The 15358-nt window shown below is 49.7% G+C and overlaps 1 protein-coding gene across 1 annotated transcript in view; it reads left to right on the top strand.

Moving 5' to 3' along the window:
* The window catches only part of GABBR2 (gamma-aminobutyric acid type B receptor subunit 2), a 367936-nt gene that overhangs the window by 296281 nt on the left and 56297 nt on the right, over positions 1 to 15358 (top strand). The window contains exon 12 of the mRNA XM_022600053.3: positions 6210 to 6317. Within this exon, the coding sequence (XP_022455761.1) occupies positions 6210 to 6317 (108 nt within the window). The remainder of the gene's footprint in view (positions 1 to 6209; positions 6318 to 15358) is intronic.

The following is a 15358-nucleotide window of genomic DNA, read 5'->3' as shown; positions in this document are numbered from 1 at the left end:
CATGTCAGGTTGTGTGCAGAGGGGGCCAGGGGCTTTATGTCTAAGGAGAAAAAAGGAAAGACATTAACATTAGAATAAATGTGTTTAAGACTTTGGGAGAGAGAGTGAAGTAGCTGTTTGTCTTATGTTGATGAATCAGTGGAGACTTGTATTAGAGGTGATGTAATCATTAGAGAAAACAGAATCATTTGAGCCCTGCAGAACCTTCTAGTTTATTTGGCATCATAGAGCCACCCAGAAGGGAGATACTTGGAACGTCATCAAATGAAACGTCCCTCAGCACAGGAAGTGCCCCTAGAGCACCCTGAAATGGGGTCCTCCAAGCTGTGCTTGAATCCATGGAGTGATGGGGAGCTCACTATCTCCCGGACAGCATATTTCGTTGCGAGGAAGGGACCACTGAGGCCATAAGCTCAGCCTTTTTTGCCATCCAGTTCTCCAGTTCTGTCTGCAATCTTCCTTTCATGTGCTTGCTCAAGCTCAGCTTGCACATTTTTGGTGATCTCATTACCACCTAAGCGGGCCCACCCAGCCCAATCACCTCCTCAGTGCTGGATCCAGAGATTTAAAGGTGGGCAGTGTAGGCCCTGCACCATCTCGTGGGAGAGGCAGGCAAGTAATCAAGTGGACATCATCTCAGAAACATGCATGACCAGCACAGCAGAAACATGCATGAGGACAGAAATCTCAGGGAGGAGGCAGCTGTGACCTCCTTGCAAGCTCTGGGAGGAGCTTCTCAGAGGAGGTGGCCCACGAATATGGATTTTGGAGGACAAATGAGAATCTGTGAAGAGCTTAGAGAGAGGATGGCATGATGAGTGGAGGAAATAGCCAGTGCCAGGCCCGCATCGTGAGCCAGTGTGATGTGTGGGGACGTTTAAGCAGCGTGGAATTGCTTGGGTGTGAAATGCTATGTGGGCAGTGGCTGGAGAGGTGTGGGTGGTGGGTGCCACACCCTGCCAAGAATCTGGAGTTTAACCTGCGGGCTCAATGGGGCAGTAAAGGGTTTAAACTCAAGGAGACTTGCTTAGATTTGCACTGGAGAACAGTCCCTCTTGGAGGTGTTTGATGGATGAGCAGCAGGTGAGGGGAGAGGCGGGAGACCAGCTGGAGGCTCCTGCAGTGGTCCGGTGAGCAGTGATAAGGAACTCGTGGACAAAAATCAGATATTGTTTAAGAACCTCAGCCCTTTACATACCTTCTTTCATCTCATCCACACAAACACTCCACGAAGTCAAAGGCACTAGTTAACCCCATTTCACAGATGAGGAAACTGAGGCTCAAGGAGGTTACGTGACCTGCCCAGGTTCATGTAGATAGTGACAAAGCCAGGACTTGAACTCCTGTCAGTCTGGCTCCAGGGTCCCTGATCGTAATGACACCACAGGAACAGAGAGGAGGGGTGTACTAACAAGAGACATGGGAGTACGATGGTCATCAGGCATAGCCCTGGCAGCAAACAGAGCCCACCCCGGTGCTTCACAGGGAGAGACTCCAGTGAAGGGACCACCTACAGAGGTGTAGGTGGGGTTAAGGAAGAAAATACAGGTGTTGAGGCAACCGCAGGAAGCCCTCACCACTCCTAGGCCTCTTCCTGAGCCCAGAGAGGGCCAGAGCCACATGAGGAGCCCAGCTGCCGCCAGAGACAGCACAGAAGCAGTGGCTGCAGGGAGCACATACCCCGTCTTCTCTCTCCTGGCGCCTCCCATCTCCTGATGGTTCCCTCCATCCAGCCAGAAGCCAGAGGGCAAGGGAACCTGGGAGGTGCAGGCGTGGGAAGGGCAGAGAACGGGTCTGGGGGTGGTTCAGCAGAAGGAGATGGGCCTGGGGACTGAATAGGAGAGTGAGGGTAGGGGAGGATTCCTGGGGGACTTCCAGGTCCCTAACTTGGGTGACAGGTGGATAGTGGCACCATCCCTGAGTCAGGAGGAAATGGAGCTACTCAGTGGAAGCGCTGATGGGCTCAGCTCTGGCTCTGGAGTGTGAAGGTTTTATGGGACACCTAAGTGTCACCTAGGTCTCCAGTGACAGTGGCATACGCAGGTCTGGAGCTCAGGAGAGAAATAGGAACAGGGAAAGAGGTAAAGGAATTGTCAGCACGAGGAAAATGGTTGAAGCCTGAGAGTGGGAGTGATAACTCAGGGAGAGCCCTTTTAGGACAAAGAGGGTCAAGGACTGAACCCCAGGGTCCATTTCCATCTTAAAACAATGGTGGGGCTTCCCTGGTGGCACAGTGGTTAAGAATCCGCCTGCCAATGCAGGGGACACTGGTTCGAGCCCTGGTCCGGGAAGATCCCACATGCCATGGAGCAACTAAGCCCGTGTGCCACAACTGCTGAGCCTGCGCTCTAGAGCCCGTGAGCCACAACTACTGAAACCAGTGCGCCACAACTACTGAAGCCCGCGTGCCTAGAGCCCATGCTCTGCAACAAGAGAAGCCGCCGCAATGAGAAGCCCACGCACCTCAACGAAGAGTAGTCCCCACTCATCGCAACTAGGGAAAGCCCACGTGCAGCAACGAAGACCAAATGCAGCCAAAAATAAAATAAATAAAATAAATAAATTTTTAAAAAAACGATGGTGGAGGAGTGGAGAGAGAAAACACCTCCTTTTGCACAGGGATGACCCTGAGCAGAGGCAGCCGGGGGTAGGTGGCTCTGCTGGTAAGGGTCCCACTCTCCTGCTTTCCAGAGTATTTCTTCTAGTGTTGTTTCATCATTGTCTGAAGAGCTGTCTCCAAATGGGATGTGAACCCACTGGGATCATCTTGTGGAAGAATGTATTACAGCCTTTGTTTACTTTTTTATGTAAAAAAAAATGAAAGAAATTAAGCTTTACTAAGATTTAATACTCAGACTGACCCCGGGGCCCTGGCCCAGTGGGTGTGTCTGGTGGTCTCATGCAGGAACTCTCCTGAGAACGGAGTGGTTGGTCAGTCTGTGACATGAGCCAGCCACAGGGCATTGTGTCCAGGATCCCCAGGACAACCCCCCGTCCAGTGATTCTCTAGGAGGACCCAGTATAGAATTGTACTCACAGCAATGATTAATTACAGAGGAAGAACGTAAAGCAAAATCAGCAAAGTGAAAAGGCACATGGGGTGAGGTCACAGGGAATCAGGTGCAAGCTTCCCAGAGCCTCTCCCAGTGGAGTCACACAGGGTGCACTTAATACCCCAGCAACGACTTGTGACAACACACGAAATGTCTACCAGGGAAGCTCACTGGACACTCAGCCCCCAGGGTTTTTATTGGGGTCCGGTCACCTGGGTACCCTCTACTGAGCACATACCAAAATTCCAGGCTCTCAGAAGGAACGCAGGTGTGCGGCATAAATCACGCTGTTTGCACAAACCCTTCAGGCACAGAGTCACTCTTATCATTGAGGGAATGGTGGGAACCCTCCCCAAATCCAAGTTCTCAAACACCAGCTTAAGCGAACCTTGCCAGCAGGTCTTGGGCCTGCTAGGTTACCTCTTTTCTGGCCAGGCACCCTCACCCATTCTGTGCTTTCAGTTTATGGCAACATATTGCCGTTTCCAGTTGCCAGGTTAAATTTACATCATTGAGTTTTTACTAACTTAACTCACTTGTATTATTGGGTCTTAATGAATTTGACCCTACAAAATAGACAAGTGGCCCGAAAATGATTATGCCAAAAAAAATATAAGTCAAAGCAAATATAATAATGCCAAGCATATTGGAGTAATACTTTAACCCAAAATAAGAGATCTTTGTCTGCCACATTATGAGGTAAAAATAACCATATTATTTCATCTCTTACCATCCTTTTAAAAATTTCCTTGTTCGTATATGTTCGTGTTTAAAATTGTTTTTCTGATAGGGGGACATGATCAAAAGGGCTTGGAGACCATTGGTCTTCACAGTCATGTCAACCATTAGCTCTAAAAGTGTGTTGAAATCAGCCAGTTCTCAGGCTGGTCAGCTACTCCCCCAGTGTGCTGTCCCTTTGACAGCTGCCTCCCAGGCGGGGATGGACCTGATTGGGGTAAGGAGACTCTCTGAGGAGCAGGCGGCATGATGTCGGGGAGAGAGGGCTGGACTGGGTCAAGGCCTTGACTTCCGGGCTCAGCTCTGGAGCTGGGTGGTGTGGTTGGGAGAAATACCTTAATGCCCCGAGTCTCAGTTTCTTCATCTACAAAGGGGTTTTCTCAACTCAGTTGATGACTCCAAAAAATCACTCTGGTTTTGGTTGTTGTTGTTGTTTTATTTGTTTGTTTTTATCATTGTATACTTAGTTTCTGGCCCAGTAATCCTTATTGAATGAACAGGTGAACAAATGAATGAATGAATGAAATGATCTGTAAGGTCCTGTGCAACTCTGATAGGCTAGGAATGTGTGATCTGGTCATTGAATAAGCTCAGGTCTAAATTCCGAATAATTGGCTCCTTCCCTGTCTCTATTCTGTTACTTTTCTTCCATCCTTGTTTTATAATACGGGTAATGACGTGGCCATCCTACACCTTCTCTAAAGTACTGTGATTCGTTCTTGCCTGTCAGAAATTTTTGAAATTAAAAAAAAAAGAAGGTTAAGTCCTCACCCTTACCATTGTCAGCATTCACACCTCACCCATCTGTGTTTCTGAACAATCGAGGTAATGCTGTTGTCCTACCTTAGGGGGTTGGTCTTGCCATCTACCCAACCAGTTCCTATTTTTACAGATAAAATGGAAAGGGGAAATGCCCTGTCTCTGAAAAGCTAGAGAACCAAGTTGCTAGAAAGGCAGTGTGAAGGGACTCCCTGAAGGGAGCATGTCTGGGAACCTCCTACATAACTGCCTGTAGCCCTGGGCTGGATGGGAGCACTGAGGTGGGCAAACCTGCTGGGCTCTGGACACAGAGGGCCCGGCCTGTCCACTCCAGCCCAACTGTCTCTCTCTCTCCTAACGCGCCCACCTTCCTGCTATGTTCAGCTGAGGCAGGTGGGGACCTTTCAGGGGGAACTTAGTTCAACGGAGCTGAGAAAGAGCCGGGGAAAGACCATAGTCTAGAACCAGAGCTCACGGAGCACGCAGCCTTTTTGTCCCAGTGAGTGGGAGGCCCCAGAACCCAGTGGCATACAGCCCAGTCCTGGGCCATGATGTGGGGACCAACCTGGAGCTAGGGGAGTCTCCTGGTTCTTGGAGGGTATCCAGACCAGCCGGTGAGGGTGGACTCGGGAGAGGCTGGGGTCTGGCCACAATGGCAGTGCAGGTGGGGAGTGGGTATCCAGGAGGCCCCCAAGACCTAACAGGTGGTGACCCAGCCTGCAAGGATCAGGCTGTTGGCTCCTATCAGGGCTGGAAGTTTGTGGCAGCCACCAGCCCGGGGCTGGGGATCAGGGCACACTTTGGTGCTGTGGAACAGCTGAGAGCCAGATAAGGCCTTAGTCCTGAGCAGGGACCCAGGCAGCATCGCTCCTCTCTTTCTCCAAAAGCATGAGGAGACGGGCCCCTGGTGGGAGTGGAAAGGTCACAGCCCCTCTCCTCTGGCCTTCCCCCTCAATGAGCAGCCCCTGACGATGGCCAGGAGCTGGGCTGGTGCAGCTGCCAGTCAGGCATCCCCGGGGCCAGTTCTGGCTGAGTTCTGCCCTGCTTTACCAGAGTGGCTGGGTCACTAGCGCTGGAGAAGGGCCATGCAGGCCTGTTGTCCTGCCCAGTCTCAGCCCCTGCAGCTCAGTGCTCTCCCCTCCCCGCTGCCCACAACCCAGGACCTGGGAGTCCTGTGGAAGAGGTTCCTGGGACTGCCTCGTCTCCTAGAGACTTGGGTGAGGAGGCAGAGAAATCAGCAATTGGGAGCACCTCTGCAGGCCTGTCTCCCCATATAGAAGGCTGTCAGAGAAGGAAAGGAGGGAGGGAAGATCAGAGGGCTGGTCTGAAACCCCTTGGTGGCGCCTCATTGGTCCTGGGGGCCTCTGTGCCTCTGTCTATGACTGGCTCCCTCTGGGCTGTGGGCCCATGAAAGGCAGGATTTGAATCTCATATGCCTCTGCGCCCAGGGCCCTGGCCCTGGTCTGGCGAGTGGCCAATAGAACTAAGCCTCTATCAGATTGAAATGTGATTGAAGGACTATTGATGCTAGTAAAACTCTACAGTATGTAAAGTAGAGCATCTGTCCCCATCTAGAGTCCCCCTGTTGGGACACTCTCCTAACTGATGAAGCCCGTCCCCCAGGAGATGTTAATGCCTCTGTTTTCTCATGGCCTCTAGGTCAGGACCTGGATTCTCACCGTGGGCTACACGACCGCCTTTGGGGCAATGTTCGCAAAGACATGGAGGGTCCACGCCATCTTCAAAAATGTGAAAATGAAGAAGAAGGTAATGCCTCCTTCTGTTGCAGGGTGTTTGCAATGTTCATTTAGTATTTATTTTTAAAAGATTTATTAGGCACCTACTGTATGCCAGGCACTGGGCTATTTGCTGGGGATTCAAGCTAAACACAGCCCTCCACCCCAACCCCCAACACCTTCAGCCTCCTGGGGACATCAGACAGCTAACAAAGCGTTTACAATGCAAGGTGATAAGGGCTGGTTGGGTGCATATGGGGGATACTGGGGTATAGCACCCAGGGAGGGCTTGGTGTAGGAAGTGACACCTATGCTAAAACCTGGAGGGTGAGTGGGAAGCAGAGGCTGGGGAGTTTTCCCTCTCCCAGAGGGAACTGTGTGCACAGAGGCCTGGTGAGGGGAGGGGTGTGTTCACGTTGCTGAGGGGTTCATGGGGAAAGGGTACAGGAGGAAGCCACAGGGGAAGGCAGGAGCCGTGGTAAGGAACCTGAACTTTAACTTGTGGGCAGTGGGGAGCCCTTGAAAGAGGAGAGTGAAACAGGGCAGGGGCCTGATTTAATGCTTCCATTTTCAAAGAGGCCTTTAGAGGACAGGAGCCCTTCCTTCGTGTGGGAGGAAAGCAGTTGCCACCTCTGTGGTTGGCTGTAACCATCATGTTGATTAAGCTTGACTCTTAGGATGTAGTCATAGAGAAGCTTTCCCCTCACTGTCCTTTCTAACTCTTCCGATGGCTGGCACTCTTCTTCCCTTGCTCCTAAGATAAAAATTCGGGCAAGTCTCATGACTTTGAAGGTCCTCTGGTCAACAGCTAATATGTGGAGTCCATCATAATATTCAAAACCTCAAACTGCCTTCAAAGGCATCGCCTCTTCCTTCCCCAGCTTGGCCTGAAGCAGCCAGTCACCTGCCCTGGGAGAAGGGGTGCGATGGGCTGCTTCTCTCTTTTGCCAGACTGAGTGTTTTCCCCGTCCCATTCCCAAGGTTTCTGAACCCTCCTGAGTTGGGGCTTCGAGTGGTGGAAGGGGCAGGAAGGACCTCACTTGCCAGGAGCTGCATCCGTCTTGCTGGGCCTGGCATTGGTTAAGCACACCCTTTAGGCTCTCATGGAGTCCTTTTGTGGAATTTTCAAAGCCCCCATTACTGGGATTTACTCTCCTGCAGTGGCCCCAACATGGGTGAAATACTCCCCCCTTTGGCCATTTGTGGCTCCTTCCACAGACATGTGGCAGTCCCCCACTCCTGGGCCCGCCCCTCCAGCTTGCCTTGGGCAGGCCACACAGCTCTACCTGGCCCAGGGCCCACACCTGGTGCTCAGGAAGCACTCACACATCCTTCGCTCCTACAAACTCAAGGATTGTGGCTGATCCCACTGTAGCCACTTCCCCTCTTCCGCTCCATCCATGGAGCAACTGGCCCGTTATCCTCCCGTGGGTTTCTCAGGCAGGAGTGAGGCATCAGCTCACCAGGTCCCCCAGGCTGCAGGGAGCCCTTAGCAATCAAGCCATCTGAGTGCTCTCCTTAAGCCTCCCTCTTGATTTGAGGTCAAGGAGGAAGCATACCCCCCGTCCTCTCACCTGGGGATGAGGTGAGATAGCATCATGACACGTCTTTCCAAAAATCCTCTTCTTGATTCAACTCTACCGACCCCCACACACACACTTTTAAAATCCCTGATGGGTGTATAACCCATTTACAGACATCTCCTCTGAAAATCCTGCACTGTGACCTCATCCCACTCTGGAACGTGGTGCCTGTTGTTCCAGTTCTTCATCCCAAGCTTGCATTTGCCATCCGAGTACCTGGGTCATAAGCCATCACGCCTGTGGCAGACAGCAAGTGAGCCCGAGGTGGTAGGGCCAGCAGACACAGCAGGAGAGCAGGCTTCTACTCCCTGCTTCACTGCTGACCCGCCATGGGTCCTTCAGCAAACCTCTTCATCTTTCAGGGCCTCTGTTTCCTTATCTGTAAAATGGTGAAGTATTGAAATGGCATTGTCTCCTGAGCTGTGATTCTGCCTGGTGCCCAGTGGCACCTCTCACTCATCAGCCTCGCTGCCTGCCCCTTCACTGCCAGGGAGCTGCTCTCCAGATGGGGGGGTGTGCCCTCCCTTCACCCTGTGCCCCACACCAGACCACCTTAGGACAATTATGGACTGCATTTAGAGGGAGGAAAGAGCTCGGCTCTGCCACCCATTGCCTGTGCTCACCTGGAAATCCCTCCTCTCACTGGGGCTCAGGAGCATTTGTGACAACTCCCTTCTGTCTGTAATATGAGGAGCCTGGCCACCTGGTCCTTCTCAGACCTGGCTGCACATTACAATCAAATGGGAGCTTTTGAAAACTACAAGAAGTAACCCAGCCCAGCCCACACCTCCGGGCTGGAGCTGAGCATTGGGAGTACTAGACCTCCCCAGGTGATCCTAATATACAGCCAGAGTGGGAGACCTCTGGTCTAGATCAGGGCTACTCAGAGTGCAAGCTGAACCAGCAGCATTGTTGGCATCACCTGGGAGCTTGTTAGAAATTCGCTTTCTCAGCTCGCCCAGCCCTGAGAATCAGGTTCCTGGAGCCCAGGAACGTGTGTTTCCACCAGCCCTCCTGGCAAAGCGGATACAAGCCAAAGTTTGACAGCCACCAGGTAACTTCTTGGGCCCCTCCTGCTCTGTGGCTCTGCCATTTATGACAAGTCCATCCTGGTTTTGAAGAATCACAGTGTTCGTTTCTTTGTGTCAATATGTAATTCATGCACATTATTATTGGCAATGGAGAACTGGCCTTTATTTTCTATTACTCATGTGATCACTAAGCAAGAACACTCAGATTGCCTGGCAACAATTGACAAAACATGCCAGGGAAGACTTCAGGAGTTCAGTTGTCTGAAAGCGCCATGGGAGTTGGGGCTGTGATGTGGCCACAGCCTGCTGGGCTGCCTGGGACAAGGGGACTCTCCCCACCCCAGGGGTCTGGGCAAAGTGAGAGCCCAGGCAGGTGGTGGGCCCACGCGTCCAGGAAGGGGCCTGTCTGAAAAACTGCCAAAGTCTTTGAGTACAAGATTTGGTCACCAGTTTTAACCTGTTGTGAAAATGATTTAGGCCACATGAATACACCTTTCCAGTGTGAGACAGTTTTTGCTCTAGGCTTTCCAGTTATTCCAGGAAAAGCCTTGTGGCGCTACAGCTGAGTATCATTTATCAGCCAAATTAGAGGAGGTTAAGGGTATAGAAGAGAAATTTATACCTTTCACAGATCAGAAACTCAAGTTGGGAACGAGATTGTTTTTAAAGGGTTGTGGCAGTCGCAGGTCAAAACTGGGATTGAGTTCTCCATGACTCCAACATTTTACATAGCCAAGGTTGGTTTTTATTGTCATTGTTTTGTTTTATTGGTTTTTTTTAAGTTTAAACATTTTTTAAAGTGAGCCTCTTATTTTTCTTTTAATGTTTTTTCTTATGCACTTTTAAAAATTTATTTATTTATTTTTGGCTGCATTGGGTCTTTGTTACTGTGCACGGGTTTTCTCTAGTTGCGGTGAATGGGGGCTACTCTTGCAGTGTGCGGGCTTCTCATTGCAGTGGCTTCTCTTGTTGTGGAGCATGGCCTCTAGACGCACCGGCTTCAGTAGTTGTGGCACATGGGCTCAGTAGTTGTGCCTCGCAGGCTTAGTAGTTGTGGCCCACGGGCTTAGTTGCTCCGCAGCATGTGGGATCTTCCCAGACCAGGTCTCGAACCAGTGTCCCCTGCACTGGCAGGCGGATTCTTAGCCACTGAGCCACCGGGGAAGCCCTTAATTTTTTTTTACTGACACATATACAAGATTTACCTAAATCTGAAAATGCAATCTCACACTTCTTTTTCAGTCTTTTTACCCTTTTCCTCCTTCCCTGTCTCCCACCTCATCCTCCCTCCACCCACCATGTCACACCCTCCCCAAACACACATACACAAACTTCACCCCATATGGCTACATTTTGAAAGACATTAAAGAAAGAGAAGCCTGTTAAAGGAGGTATTGACATGTGGTGACTTAATGCTTCTAAATTCAGTATTTTTATAGTATCAATCGTAAAATCTTGAATTGAGAAGCCTCACTACCACAGTGTTTTTTAAATTTATTTACTTTTGACTGTGTTGGGTCTTCGTTGCTGTGCACGGTGTGTGGGCTTCTCATTGCGGTGGCTTCTCTTGTTGCAGAGCACGGGCTCTAGGAGCACAGGCTTCAGTAATTGTGGCTCTAGAGCGCAGGCTCAGCAGTTGTGGCTCACGGGCTTAGTTGCTCTGAGGCATGTGGGATCTTCCCAGATCAGGGCTTGAACCCGTGTCCCCTGCATTGGCAGGCGGATTCCTAACCACTGTGCCACCAGGGAAGCCCACTACCACAGTCTTTATTCTGCCTCTTCTCTTACTAGGACCAAATTGGAACGTTGAGACTAGAGTGGTAACTCAGAGATGAGATGTTGTGGGGGCAGATGTTTTCTGAGGACAAAGAAACTTCACCACATATATGACTTGATACGGTTGCAAATAATAACATAGGGCCATCCTCTCAGACCTTCATCCAGGCTCAGCTTCAGGAAAATGCCAAGAGAGTGTCCGTCATCTGAGTGACGGCAGGAAGGCAGGGCCTCTGGTTGTACAACTCCAGGGGGCACCATTCACACTGTATTCCCTCTGGAATGGCGTCCCTGGAAGTAGGCAATAATCTGGTCCTAGTAGAAGGCCAGTCTGAATCAGTCAAAATATCTGAAGTTTTTTGGAAAAATAAAGAAATGCCGTTTTCCCAAAAGAAGATGTTAGCCAACTTTTCCTGTGAAGAGTCAGACAGTAACTATGTTAGGCTTCACAAGCCATACAGTCTCTGTCACAGCCACTCAACACTGCTATTGTAGAATGAAAGTAGCCAAAGGCAAACACATAAACAAATGGATATGACTGTGTTCCAATAAAACTTTATTTACAAAGCCAAACAGTGGCCCAAATTCGTAGTTTGCTGATCTCTGCTCTAAACAACCATGGGAAGTGATGTTTACTAGTAATAGCTAACATCTGTTGAACAGTAATTGTAAGCCAGGCTCTGGTAATCTAGTGGTTTGTGTGGTCATCATTCCCCATTGTGTAGATGAGAAAACTGGCTCAGATGGGTTAGGAAACTTACCAAGGTCTCCCAGCTAGTTAGTAAGATTCAAACTCAGATCTGATGCCAGAACTGTGTGCTTAATCGTTCCTGGGTGACTTCACTCTCATCTCTCACTCAGTGAGAGTGGAGCACAAGTAACCTCCTGGCCTCAGAGAGAGTACTCAGTTTCATGGCATCAGTGTGCACTGACATAACCGAGGAAAGTGTGTGCAGCTTTTGAAGAGAAAGCTGAAAAATAAGAAAGGAAGTCAGGGAAGCTGAGGTGAGACTAGAGACATGGCCTTGCCTAATTCTAGTATTCTATGGTGCTCAGACTTTGTAGGGTTAGGTCAGTGCTATTTTTTAAATTTAAATTTTTAGATCTTTTTAAAAGATTATTTTTGTCACCTCTCTTTAGCATTGTATTGTGTATACGTATGGGGTATTTGTATAATTATTCATTATTAGTCTCCCACTATCATGCATGCTCTATGAATGTAGGATATTCATGTTTTGCTCACTGCTGCAGCCCTAGTGCCTAGAAAAGAACCTGATTCAGAGTAGGCACTCAATAAATGTTCCTGTGATTAATAAATCAAATGTGATCCATAACTACTTAAACTAAATCCGTTTAGTCACAAACAGTGGTCAAGTGCCAGGCTTTGGAAGTGGTACCAAAAGGAAATTAGACATGTCCTCTCCTGTTACTCTCAGGATCTTCCCACCTTGGGCCTGTCTGTGTGATGATTAGCCCTGAGTCTAGCAGAGCTGAGGTGCAGTATCACCCTTTGCCCCTAGATGTCACTGTCCTCCACATAAACACAGAACCATGCATTCTCAAAACCCAAGTAATGGTAGCTACGCAGCCCATTTGTTGAGCATCTTCTCTGAGCCAGATGTTGTGCTAGGTGCTTTCCATACATCACCTCATTTCACTCTTATACCAACTCTGCAGCTTAGAGCTCACCGGTCTCACTTTTAGAGGAGGAAATAAGCCTAACAGAGTCATACAGCTTGATCAAGATAACATTTCACAGGAGCTGGGATTAGAATGAGGTCTTATAGATCCAAAACGGTGTTCTTTTTTTGCACCGTACTTAGAGATATTACGTGAACCTCCCCACTCCTTGCCATTTTACAAATCAGAAATGCAGAATAAGAGAGGAAGTGATTTGTTAGGGTCACACCAGGTCACAAGGGATGGTCCACATAATCCCAGGTCCTGTCTTTGCACTGCCACTCTGCTACCTCACACTTCATACGTGAGCCTTAAAATTGGGAGGACTTGACTCTCATATTTACCAGAGAGAAATTCTGATGCTCATCTTCTGTGCTGCATGCGTGCCTTCCCTATTCAGGCAGCAGCAGGAGAGGTGCAGCATCCACTCAGAAGGGAGGTCTCTCCCCTGTAGGGGCTCACTGAGGGTGGCCCCAACCCATGTTTCTCAGCCCTACCCTTCAATGTACTACTTCTTGTCCAGTGTAGACTGTGCAGTCCCAACAGACCTGAGGTGTGGTGTGCTGGAGTGTAAGGTGGTCCGTACTCCTGTATGCATGAGCTCTCAGGAAGAGGCCAGGAGAAAGTGGTACTGCTGAGCAAGTTCAAGTTCACTGCCTCCTGGGATTTAGACTGTGGGGAGAGTAGTACCCCTTATGTCTCGTGGGAAAGACTTGGCAGAGAGGGAGGGACCTGGAGGTGCTGGCACTTGCTGGTTGGGGAAGTTTGGGGAGGGGGAGAGGACTGAGAGGCCGAGGCCCACAACTCTGCCTGCCCGGTGCTTGTGGCATCTGCATCCTCCTGTCCATCTGGCAGTCACTGCTCTGGATCAGGCCTTATCCTTCCTCATCAGGACAATGGCCCCAGCTCCTAACTGGCCTCCTGCAGGATCCCGCCTCAGGTTCACCCCTTAATGCTGCAGAGAGCTCCCCATCACGCTGATGCTCAAAGACGCTTAAACCTCCAGTGGCCCCCATGAGGCCCCATCACATGTCATGCAGGCTCTCTCTCTCCAGCCAGCCCTGTTTCCAGCCACCCCCAACCGACCCCATGCACACCCAGCCACACAGAGCCTCTCACAGAAAGAACAGGGTGTTTCAGACGAAAGAACCAGCACCTACAAATGCCTGGGAAAGGATAGGAACCTGCGGCAGGTGGTGCCTTATAGGAAGTAGAACCTGAGCCCTAGGCAGGAGACAGTGACCTTGAACTTGCTCAACAGCACCACTTTCCCCTGGCCTTTTCCTGAGAGCTCATTCATTCATTCTCCACACGTTCCTCAAGAAGGTTTGAGAGCCAGCCCCTGCACAAGGCACCAGGGCACAGAGGGGAGACTGGATGGTCACTGCCTCGGTTCTGATAGGAACACAGTTGCAGCATGGGCCCCATGCAGGGCACGCCCAGATTCACAGAGGAGCAGCTGCTCAGGCTCAGTCTTGAAATCAGGGTAGGAGGGAACCAGCAGAAAGGTGGGGGAGGGAACTTCCAGGGGTCAGGTGCAGTGTGTGCAAATGCCTGGGGCTCAAACAGCCCTGGGTGAGCATCAAGCAGGGAGGCCCCTTCCAGCCTGTCCTCCAAGTCCTCAGCTCCTCAGGCATTTCTTCCCTTTGGCCCAATTTCTCAAGGCTAACAGGGAGCTGCCTGGTTCCCCTGAGGGCAGGGGTTAAACCAGGTTTCTACAAGCTATCAGCGGTTCACTGAATGCTTCTGAAAAATCTCAGAGGGGGCTTTGCCAGTGCCCCACCCCCAGGTAAAGTGGTCTTGGTGGATTTGATCTCTTTGGCAGTAACTCAGCAGTACTTTCTTGTTCTTTTCACAGTTTGGCCACAGAGAAGTCTCTTGAGTTTCTATTTCTCCTTTAAGGATGGCTTTAATCATTAAAAGCCAGACCTGGCGATATTTCTTAAGCTTCTGCTTCAGTTTTGTTTATTTTTCTATAGTCTTTTCTAGAACTACTTCATCACATTAGCTTTTGTTTGGCATTGGGGTGGGGGGTGAGGACACGTAAACATGCAATGAGTGAAATACAGGTTAGCTTTGCCCCAGACAGCATTTGTCCCCAGGCCAATCCCCATCAAACGGACATAAAGTGGGGTGGGACCTTCACAGTGTAATAAAGATACCCCAAGCTGCAAAGTGGGATGGGAATTATATTTCTTCTTTATATATTCCTTCATCTCAATTCAACCAGGCAAACTTCTAAGTATCGACTGCATGCCAGGCCCTGCTAGGTGCTGAGGGCAAACAAATAAATAAAACAGGCTTCCCTTTTGTCAGGGGTTCCCCAGTTTACTGAGGAGGGCCGATGTGTATACAACTTAATATAGCATCTGGTCACTGTAGAACCTGGTAGGTGCTGTAAATGTTTGAGGGTGTGCACTCTGGAGAGAGGGGGAGCTTGGTTCGAATCTAGGCTTCACCTCTTAGTATCTATATTCCACTGAGCAAGTTACTTGGCCCCCAGCACTAGCCTCAGTTTCTTCATCTGAAAATTGGGAATAATAATAGTATTTGCCTTTGTATGAGATGCTGTATGTAAAACAGTCAACCTAGAGGTAGGCACAGTGTAAGTGTTCACTAAATGTTAGCATTTGTATTTATTCTCTTTCTTGTAGTTATGACTATTACTATTCATAAGTATAAGTATTGAACTTATTAAGTATGATTAAGTATGGGAACAGAGTGCTATGGGAGTAGTTAGTTCTGCTGTGGGAGTTAGGGAGGCTTCGTGGAGGAGGCGAAATGAATCTGGGTCTCTAAGGATTATTTGCCACATAGAAAGAAGAGTGTTCCAGACAAAAGAGCCAGCACCCACAAAGGCCTGGGGTGAAAATTACAGCAGGGCCAGAACCTGGGAGTCCTCAAATTTAACTAAGTATATGTGTGTGTTTGGGGCATGGACAAGCCAAGCTCATGAAAGGCCTTGAATGCCAAGCAAAGGAGCTTGGCTGGATTTATCCTGT

Source organism: Delphinapterus leucas, chromosome 6, assembly GCF_059928025.1.
Source record: "Delphinapterus leucas isolate spDelLeu-1000000601 "Yukka" chromosome 6, BTC_Dleu_Yukka2, whole genome shotgun sequence".
Lineage (NCBI taxonomy): Eukaryota > Metazoa > Chordata > Mammalia > Artiodactyla > Monodontidae > Delphinapterus > Delphinapterus leucas.
This window is presented reverse-complemented; position numbering and strand designations above follow the sequence as displayed.